The sequence below is a fragment of the Oncorhynchus mykiss genome, chromosome Y (assembly GCF_013265735.2).
Source record: "Oncorhynchus mykiss isolate Arlee chromosome Y, USDA_OmykA_1.1, whole genome shotgun sequence".
NCBI classification, from domain to species: domain Eukaryota; kingdom Metazoa; phylum Chordata; class Actinopteri; order Salmoniformes; family Salmonidae; genus Oncorhynchus; species Oncorhynchus mykiss.
In genome coordinates this window covers 9,490,928-9,502,101 of record NC_048593.1, presented here as the reverse complement: position 1 = coordinate 9,502,101, position 11,174 = coordinate 9,490,928, and the positions used below count along the sequence as shown (strand labels likewise).

General features: G+C 41.6%; 1 protein-coding gene across 1 annotated transcript in view; it reads left to right on the top strand.

Annotated features, from left to right (window-relative positions):
- Nucleotides 1-682: 682 nt before the first annotated feature.
- aif1l (allograft inflammatory factor 1-like) overlaps nt 683-11,174 on the top strand; it is a 40,082-nt gene continuing 29,590 nt past the window's right edge. Inside the window, exons 1-2 of the mRNA XM_036967797.1 lie at nt 683-843; nt 1,082-1,143. Of these exons, the coding sequence (XP_036823692.1) occupies nt 819-843; nt 1,082-1,143 (87 nt within the window). The 5' untranslated portion in view covers nt 683-818. The remainder of the gene's footprint in view (nt 844-1,081; nt 1,144-11,174) is intronic.

Genomic DNA, 11,174 nt, shown 5'->3' with positions numbered 1-11,174 from the left:
CCTATATAACTACAGCTGTACACCTTTTCTATTCATACACTCCATACTGTCTATACACACTATTATATGTATATATATATATATATATATATATATATATATATATATATATATATATATATATATATATATATATATACATTACATGTATATGTATATATATTTTGGTCTCTGACATTGCTCATTCGGATATTTCTTCATTTAAAAAAATTGCATTTCGCTGCACTTGCAATAACATCTGCAAATCTTTGTACACAACCAATCAACTTTGATTTGACATGATGATGCTGCTGCAGTGTTCACAAACTATTGGAAAAATTGGATCAGCCTTAGCCTCTATGGCCAAAGCCATAGATAAACTGAATAAAAGCACACATGTAAATGTATGCAGTCAAATAAAGACAATGAAAAGCATTTTTTTGTACTTGGGGCGTATGGACTTTAATTCTGATCAGTATAATTGGTTTGTGAAAATGTTGCTTCAAATCTCACAAATAGGTCTTAGGTAGGTCTGTACATGTCAGGGTTAGTTTCAAATCTTTTTTATTTTGAAAGCAGATTGTGTACCTTACACTTGCAGTTCTTTAATTTACCACACGAGGGTAACCAAGAATCACTTTTATTTCTGGCGAGCCAGAGAGCATCACTTGCTGTGAATTGACTGACCCACTCACTGAACTATAAAAACGGAGCCACTGTCACCGCAGCGCGCCACAGCCATAACACACAGGGCAATACCCCGCGAAGGGAAGAAGACCAGCGAGCTGCTGTCCGCTGATTTCTCCTTCCCCATCTCACTATATCAAACTCACTCCACAATGCCTGTGAATCAGAAATTTCAAGGTAATTGCAAATAACGTTATCCGAGTGGGATATTTTGGGGGGGATTATCTATCAAGCTAAAAGGGCTAGCTAGCGTTTGCAATCTATTGTCAGCTAGTTCTGTATTGCCTGTTGGAATGGAACGCTCGCCGCTCTCCGCAATGGAGCATGCAAGGGCTAGCTAGATAGTAGACCAGCTAGCTAACTGGATGAAATTAGACTACTGTAGCGAGCTAACGTCCGATCTATTTTCTTGCAGGAGGGAAAGCCTTTGGATTACTCAAAGCTCAACAAAGGGAGAGATGCGAGGAAATAAACAAGGTAAATCTGGTGATGTATCTAATGTCGATATTTGCGTTTTATTTTGTCAATGAAGGTATTAACTATTTATTTTCGACAGAATAATACCACTTGGCCTTGAACCTACTTTGATTTAGCTAGCTCATAGCTAATCAGGTTTCAGCCCGTTACGTTTGCAAATAACGTAAAGGGCATTATTGCTATATGCGTTATCTGCCTGTACTCACATTTGCATGTGATAAAATATGTCATAAATGATTAATTTCATTGTTATTGACCCGGTGACCCGTTATCTTGCCGGCGGTCTTCCCTGTGTCGTGAGAGCGACAGCCACTTGTTGCATGGCATAGCCGTCACAGCTACGTCTTCTGGGGGTCAGTCTGTGAATGTCCCTCGCACTCCTGGTTTTAATGTTTTTGCTCGCGCTAGACCAGTCTAATCTCGCCCTAAATATTTCCTACAATTTATCCAATTCCTGATTTAAAGACTAAAATCAGAAAAAGGGCAGATGCTGTGTGGCCCCTCTCCCTTGACTGCTGGAGCCGGGCGGTTATCCCCCTGCGTTTAGACGGGAAATGTGTGTTTGGGCAGCGGGTTGAATGCGCCCTTTGTGTCGGGGGCGACTGTCCGGAAGAGGGCTGGAACGGGCCCACAGCATTTGAGTAGCTTCTCTCTCCCTCTCTCTCTCTCTAAATTATTTCAATTCAAAAGGCCCTTTATTGGCATGGGAAACATATTTTTAGATTGCCTTGGCATAAGACCTAAACAAACATAAGTGAGCAAAAAATAATTTAACTACATCCATTTTTTTTTTATTAAAAATTAACAGTAAACACTGCACTCAAAGGTTTTAAAAATATAGACATTTAAAGTGTTATATTGTCAGCTATGTAAAGTGTTTTAGCAATGTGAAAATAGTTGTAGCATGAAGATAGTGGGAGAAGATAAACAGATGGTGGTATTTACAATGTTTGTGCTCAACTGTTTGCCCTTTTCTCATAGAAATGGCACACAAATCATGTTGCTGTGATTGTACATTGTGGTATTTCGCCTTACAGATATAGAAGTTTATCAAATCGAATTTGTCACGTGCCGAATACAATAGGTGTAGACATTACAGTGAAATGCTTACCATTAATGTTGTATTTGTTTTCAAATTCTTTGTGGGTCTGTGTGATCAGTGGGAAATATGTCTCTAATGTGGTCATACATTTTGCAGGTTAGGAAGTGTAGTTCAGTTTCCACCTCATTTTGTGGACAGTGGACACATATACTGTCTTCTCTTGAGAGCCATGTCTGCCTATGGCAACCTCTTTCAATAGCAAGGCTATTCTCACTAAGTCTGTACGTAGTCAAGGATTTTCTTAATTTTCGGTGAGTCTCAGTGGGTAGGTATTCGACCACTGTATAGTTGTGGGCAAAAGTTGAGAATGACACAAATATTAATTTCCACAAAGTTTGCTGCTTCAGTGTCTTTAGATATTTTTGTCAGATTTTACTATGGAATACTGAAGTATAATTACATTATTTCATAAGTGTCAAAGGCTTTTATTGACAATTGCACGAAGTTGATACAAAAAGTCAATATTTGCAGTGTTGACCCTTCTTTTTCAAGACCCCTGCAATCCGTCCTGGCATGCTGTCAATTAACTTCTGGGCCACATCCAGACTGATGGCCACCCTTTCTTGCATAATCAATGCTTGGAGTTTGTCAGAATTAGTGGGTTTTTGTTTGTCCACCCGCCTCTTGAGGATTGACCACAAGTTCTCAATGGGATTAAGGTCTGGGGAGTTTCCTGGCCATGGACCCAAAATATCGATGTTTTATTCCCTGAGCCACTTAGTTATCACTATTGCCTTAATGCAAGGTGCTCCATCATGCTGGAAAAGACATTGTTCGTCACCAAACTGTTCCTGGATGGTTGGGAGCAGTTGCTCTCGGAGGATGTGTTGGTACCATTCTTTATTCATGGCTGTGTTCTTAGGCAAAATTGTGATTGAGCCCACTCCCTTGGCTGAGAAGCAACCCCACACATGAATGGTCTCAGGATGCTCTACTGTTGGCATGACACAGGACTGATGGTAGCGCTCACCTTGTCTTCTCCGGACAAGCTTTTTTTCCGGATGCACCAAACAACCGGAAAGGGGATTCATCAGAGAAAATGACTTTACCCCAGTCCTCAGCAGTCCAATCCCTGTACCTTTTGCAGAATATCAGTCTGTCCCTGATGTTTTTCCTGGAGAGAAGTTGCTTCTTTGCTGCCCTTCTTGACACCAGGCCATCCTCCAAAAGTCTTTGCCTCACTGCGTGCAGATGCACTCTCACCTGCCTGCTGCCATTCCTGAGCAAGCTCTGTACTGGTGGTGCCCCGATCCCGCAGCTGAATCAACTTTAGGAGACAGTCCTGGCGCTTGCATTGAACCGCTCTCCTTGAAGTTCTTGATGATCCGATAAATGGTTGATTTAGGTGCAATTTCACTGGCAGCAATATCCTTGCCTGTGAAGCCCTTTTTGTGCAAAGCAATGATGACGGCACTTGATTCCTTGCAGGTAACCATGGATGACCGAGGAAGAACAATGATTCCAAGCACCACCCTCCTTTTAAAGCTTCCAGCCTGTTATTTGAACTCAATCAGCATGACAGAGTGGTCTCTAGCCTTGTCCTCGTCAACACTCACACCTGTGTTAACGAGAGAATCACTGACATGATGTCAGCTGGTCCTTTTGTGGCAGGGCTGAAATGCAGTGTAAATGTTTTGGGGGGGATTCAGTTCATTTGCATGGCAAAGAGGGACTTTGCAATTAATTGCAATTCATCTGATCACTCTTCATAACATTCTGGAGTATATGCAAATTGCCGTCATACAATCTGAGGCAGCAGTCTTTGTGAAAATGTATATTTGTGTCATTCTCAAAACTTTTTGCCACGACTGTACTCTCTGTTTATGTCACGATGGTCGTAAGAAGCGGACCAAAGTGCAGCGTGGTGTGAATGCATCATTTAATAGATGACGAAAAACACGAAGTAAACTGTACAAAAACAATAAACAAATAACGACTGTGAAGCTATCATAAGAACTGTGCTGACACAAGCAACTAACATAGACAATCACCCACCAACAAACAGTGAAACCCAGGCTACCTAAGTATGATTCTCAATCAGAGACAACTAATGACACCTGCCTCTGATTGAGAACCATACTAGGCCATACTTGGTTGATTCTTTGCAGTGTGTCAAATAGTTATCTTTTTCCTTCCTCATAATTTGGTTGGCTCTAATTGTGTTGCTGGCCTGGTGCTGGTCTGTTTGTGTTTGTGAACAGAGCCCCAGAATCAGCTGGCTTAGGGGACTCTTCTCTATTTTAATCTCTCTGTAGGTGAGGGCTTTGTGGTGGAATGTGTGGGCATCGCTTCCTTTTAGGGCGTTGGTGAATTTAACAGCACTTTTGGGGATTTTGATAACTGGTGGGTATAATTCTGCTCTGAATGCATTGTTTGGTGTTTAGCATTGTATACAAAGTATATTTTTTGCAAACTTCTGGATCCAGTCTCAATTGGGTGTCCCATTTTGTGAATTCTTGGTTGGTGAGTGGACCCCAGACCTCAACTATAGAGGCCAATGGGTTCTATAACTGATTTGAAGTATTTTTAGCCAGATCCTAATTGGGATCTCAAGTTTTATGTTCCTTTTGATGGCATAGCCTTGTCTCTTAGATCGTTCACAGCCTTGTGGAAGTTACCTGTGGTGTTGATGTTTAGGCCGAGGTAGGTATAATTCATTGCGTGTTCTAGGGCAACAGTGTCTAGATTAAGGTGACCAGATTTCTGAAATTAAAACCGGGGACATTTACAGTTCGGTGGTCAATATATAATTAAAATATCCAATGTTATTATCTATTAAATAAAAAAGGGGAACAATTCCGGTTTCATGTATTTAGTCTAACAGGCTGTGATAGAGAAAACAACTATATTACAGAAACACTACTACAGACAAGACAGAACTGTCCGATCTGAACAGCCATTCAGTGATCCTGGTAGACTAAGAGCAGAAGAGAACATGAGCAGAATTGAAAAAACAGACAATAGTACATGTGAAATACTTAACATAATAAAGAAATAAGATGCTGATGAGATTGGGACCTACGTAATATACTTATACCAACCTAATCTGTATTTTTCTCAGAATGAATGTATCTTCATCAGGATTGCTCTGTCTTTGGCCAGCTTCTCCATGAACTCCTGGCAGGGGAGGTTGAAGTTTATCTTCACAATAAGCATGGCCTTGGTGGTAGGAACAGTGAACCTATTTCTTGCTGCTGTCCATAGATCATTCATTTTGGAGAACAATCTCTCGGCTGGTGCATTACTTCCAGGTAAGCACATGACAACAGACGCTAATCTAGCCAGGTTAGTGTGTGGGATGTCGTTCTCTTTGAAGTGGTTAACCACCGAGCTCCATCTCTGACTAAACGGTGTCTCAGATGTTTTCCATTCTTCAAGTGATCCCCCTTTAGGAACTCTTGCAGGCCAGAAACCTCGTCACACAATGCATCCTCATTGATGGTCACATTGGGGCATTTTTCCTGCAGTGTGCTTGCTGCCTTCTGGATGTCTTCATGCAGAGGTTGCCTTTTTAAAAGGAGACAATGTAAATCTTTTAGATTCAGAGGTTGCCTTTTTTTGGTATGGACATTGACCCTCCCCAGCCTATTCAGTCCTCCAAAGTTGGTATTTGTTGTCGGCAGAGAATATTTTCCAGGTTACATTTTTGGATGACTACCAGGACCTCAGCTGCAATCTCCTCTGCTGTTTCTCCATTCAACACAATCAATCAGTTTTGTTTCCACAGATGTGCTGCCATCATATATCTTACATATCTGACTACTACTGGCAACAGCTTTACATGTCCATGATTGGATGCATCAATGGACAGGGACACAAATTCAACCTGGTCTAGATCCTGTGTTAGCAAAGTAGTTGCCCATGTTGCTAACACGTTACTCACTATGGCGTCACATTTTGTCCTAGCACATGTAAACTTTGATTCACAAAGCTTCCGTGTCAGTTGTGCTGTGCAGTCCATAGATCTGTAACTATGACTGTGTCACATAGTGTGGTATGCAAAACACCCTCCTGCACAGCTAAACCATATTCTTCTTTGGAAGGCTCTACCTTCTTGAAGAATGTGGTGACAGAGGGCATACCAACACGGCCAATCAGAGAGGCTTTATGCTTTTTCGTCTGCTGATGTTCCACCACTGCCGTTCTTCTCCGGCTGCCAATTGAAAGAGAGGAATTACTAAGGGTGCAGTGAACCATTCTATCGTCTTGACCTGAGCGTATAAATGGAAATTATCTCATGATTTTCATAAAAAGTGCATTTCTGTTTCTTGGAGAGAGTCTTTGTATCTCCTCTGTCTGTTCTTCTTCACTCTCCTTGTGTCACTCTTCTTACACAACTTTTTCTTCTCCTCCAATCTTTCTCCTCTTTTCTTCACCCGTCTTCCTTTCCTTCTCTTCACCTTTCCACCTCACTCTTCTACACTCTCCTTGCTTCACTCTTTTTTTCTCCCTTCATTTTTCCTTCTCCTTTCTCTCCAATCTGTATTAATAAACAGCATACTATTAGATAAAATACTTTGGTTAACAGATTCCCATTGTTTGCCTCATTTTTGTATTTTATCTCAAAAACATTGTTTGGAATAACAAATTGGCAGGCTCTGTAACCATATCTTTACCTTTCCTCCTCTGTCTCCTTCACTCTTCTTCCTCTCCACTACTAATGTTATCCATGAACATTCCTAAATATATATTTTCAACACTACTTATTATAATGCCAAACCATTAAAATTGTAATCTACAAAAAATATTCTCAGAATTAATTGTGCGTTAATTTAATATAATCATATTTTCAAAATAGCCCGTCCACTGCATGTTTACATGTGAACGTTTATTTTTTTTACCTAGCTACCATAACAGTAGCTAGCTAACTTAATGTTAGTCTACATAAGTTATGCTAGCTAACGTTAGCTATTTAAAACCTTATAGAGCACATCTATCTATATAATAAATTGTGATATAACATCACTAGCTAGTATCTTAAACGATTTTAACTTACCTGGCTTGAAAATACGTTTCTGGTGATGTTGTGGACTCACTTGACACTTGCTAGCTTCTGGCCGAGTTTTCCACAGCAGTTTTCTCTAAAACTATCGCGAGCAAGTAGTTAGTAGAAGAAGAAGAGTGAATGAAGCTGCTATAGCGAGCAGCCCCTTCTGCTGGACAAAACTAGCACAACGCGATTGAGACGTCAACCGGTAGGCTCTGCTGCCCGGTCTTTCTTGCCAAGTAAAATATTTCACTTTGCGGGCCGTTTTTAAAGCACAGTTAAAAACGGGGACATTTCCCCTGAAAACGGGGACGTCTGGTCACCCTAGTCTAGATATAATTTGTATTTGTTGTCCTGGCAACTGGACCTTTTTTTAACACCATTATTTTGTCTTACTGAGATTCACTGTCAGGGTCTAATAGAATCTGTGCAGAATATCTAGGTGCTGCTGTAAGCCCTTCTTGGTTGGGGACAGAAGCACCAGATCATCTGCAAACAGTAGACATTTGATTTCAGAGTCCAGTAGGGTGAGGCCATGTGCTGCAGACTGTTCTAGTGCCCTCACCAATTCATTGATATAAATGTTGAAAAGGGTGGGGCTCTTGCTGCATCCTTGTCTCACCCTACGGCTCTGAGGAAAGACATCTGTGTGTTCATTGCCAATTTTAACTGCACACTTGCTGTTTCTGTACATTGATTTTACAATGTTTTCACTGAGGAAATGTTTGCTGTTAATGATACCGCAGAGGATTTTTCAGTGATTGCTGTTGACATATATTCTCTTTGGGGCTAGAAGCCTGTCCTCTCTCTCTCTCTCTCTCTCTGGGGCTGAAAGTATGTCTCTCTGTCTCTCTCTCACACATTCTGGTCACATGGAAACAACCTAGAAGTGAGGAGAGAGAGAATCAGCCCTCAGGGCACAGACATCAGTTCAACTTCTAGTTTTGATTTACATTTAGTTGAGTTGTCAACCAATGTGAAGTCAATGGGAAGTCAGCAAAACATTTCACCATGTCATTGGTTTTAGGTTACAAGTTGGATGAAAAAAAGACAATGCTGTGAAGTGATGTGGAAATGATGTGGAAACAGCGTTGATTCAACCAGTTTTTGCCCAGTGAGATGTTGCGGAGAGAGGTCAATCAGGAGAATCGCCGTTTTATTTTTGTTTGTTTTGTGGGCCGTTTAACAAAATTATCATCCTTATTTCTGCAATAACATCAACAAAATTTAGACCCATATTGGTGAACTGATGACATCAACCATACACGCACAAGCATACATTTTTACTATTGTAAAAAAAAAAGAAGAAAAAAAAGCCTTTTTATTGTATACTCAAGAAAGCAGTAATTCCAGGTGCAGTGTAGTCACTAGTTGACTGATGATTGGCTCAGCCTTGGGTTTAGCGCTTCGCTGCCCGTGAGTAACATGCCTGCATCACCACCTCCAGTTCTATGACTCAGTTGCCAGACAGTGAATGCAGTGGTGTTCAGCAGATTTGCACTTCGGGGGGGGGGGGTTGTTATGAAAATAAAATGAGGCTCTCCTGCTCCTCTCTCTCTTCACCCGGCTCTTGCTCTACCCCAGAGGTGTCAAACTCATTTTCCCCCGCAGGCTTATGCGGTCTTCAAATTGATTATATTTCCTTGCTGTCAAAATAAGCAAAGAATGCTTTTGGAATTTTCGATGTTCCCTGACTAACTTTCATTTCAATGACTGTTGGAGCCTGTTGTAGCAGCAAAGGAGAACCAACTCCATATTAACGCCCATGATTTTGGAATGAGATGTTCAACAAGCAGGTGTCCACATACTTTTGGTCATGTAGTGTACATAATTTACACACAGTACATACACCATACACATACAGTGCATTTGGAAATTATTCAGACCCCTTCACTTTTTCCACATTTTGTTACGTTACAGCCTTATTCTAAAATAGATTACTTTGTTTGTTTTACCTCAATCTACACACAATGCCCCATAATGACGAAGCAAAAACAGTTTATTTGACATTTTTTGCACGTCAAAAAATTAAAACAGGAATACTGTACTCTGTTGAAGCACTTTTGGCAGTGATTACAGCCTTGAGTCTTCTTGGGTATGACGCTACAAGCTTGGCACACCTGTATTTGGGACAAACTGAGCATTCATTTTCTAGAATAAATGTTCATTGATTCTGGTGTTTTTAGTCGTGTCCGCTCTGCGTGCAATTTGTGTAGTTGAGACATACAACGGGTATTGTTAAAAAAAAGCGAACTTCTCTATTATTCTAAAATATTGTCTCAATGTGTTTTGGTGTCCATTCGACCCGGTTATGTTGAACCAAACCTCAAATGCAAATACCGAGTTGAAACCGCTTGTCAGAGCTTTGGCTCCCGAGTGGCGCAGATGTGCAAGATCAGGAACAGACCGCCTACATCGCGAAGCTGGGCACAGTGCGCGAAGCTGGGCACATTGCTCAGTTTGACTGTTCGGTTTAGGGTCCGCGGTCCGATGCAGTCGTTACAGCCCTACGTTCAATGTCCATTGAGAGTTTCCCTTCTATTCATTTAGGGGTGCTCTGTCAATGCTAAATCGTTGCCGGGCAGTCCAAAAATATGATTAAAAACGGTATTTGTGTGTGTGTGTGTGTGTGTGTGTGTGTGTACAGTATCTATCACTAGATTATTAAAAATAAAAATCATATTTTTGGAGTGGCGACAATGATTTTAGCAGCGGGGGAGCGCCCCGAAAAGAATATAGGGAAACACTGTTGCTATTAATATGGTGTGCGTGTTTGTTGCAGTGATGAGTCAGACCCACTGAATCGTGCCGCTGTCCTTGAGAGATTGCCTTTAATGCTGATTCTCATATTCACCTACAATTTCATGCTCTACCACTCACACAAACTCTCTTTATAACCCTTTCTCTCCTACTCACACACATGTACTGGACTAACACCTCTTCAGGCATCAAATGTCTCTTCATATTATATAATATATTCCATTTACTCTTTTATCCAAAGCGTCTGAGAAGGAAGTTGTCAAGGAAGTGAGTTTGTGTTTATACAGGACCTACCGGCCCGCATTGTTACAAAATTTAGGAGGTGCACGGTGATGCTGAGCTCAATTTGGCCTCGAGCATGCATCTAGATCCGCCATTATAGCACACGGAGCCTCCGACGACACGTGTCTTTAACAGTCATGCGTGTGTATGTATTTTGTGTATGGTTGGCCCTGGTAATGAATGCTCCATACAGGGCCACATTACTGAGCTACACCTGAACAATCACAATGGCTGCCTGCCTTTCTTTACTGACTCCGGTATCAGCCATTCTCATGTCCCACTTTCCTGTGCTATGGAGCACAGGAAGAAACACACTGTGTGAGTCCCAAATGGCACCCTATTCCCTATATAGAGCACTACTTTTGACCAGGACCATAAGGGCTTTGTTCAATATAGAGCACTACTTTTGACCAGGACCATAAGGGCTTTGTTCAAAAGTAGTGCACTATGTAGGAAATAGGGTTCTGTTTGGGACACAGGCTGTGTCTTTACAAGCCCTAGAGACATAGCATGGCCAGCAGCATACCACCATGCATCCCACTGTTGGCTTGGCTCTGAAGCTAAGCATGGTTGGTCCTGGTCAGTCCCTGGATGGGAGACCAGATGTTGTTTGCAGTGGTGTTTGAGGGCTAGTAGGAGGCACTCTATCCTCTGGAATACGACTTTCCCGAATTGGATCCTTTGCTCGTACCCCCGAGGGCAATTGATCTTATTCCAGAGGCTGCATTCAAAACACCGCCGGAGGAGGAAAGGTATTCGGAGTGGACTTCTAGTCTGACTCAGGAGGCGTGCACACCATCCACCACTTCCAATTCTATTATTCGCTAATATTCAGTCTCTGGATAACAAAGTACACGAGCTCAGGGCAAGGATCTCCTTCCAGAGAGACATCAGGGATTG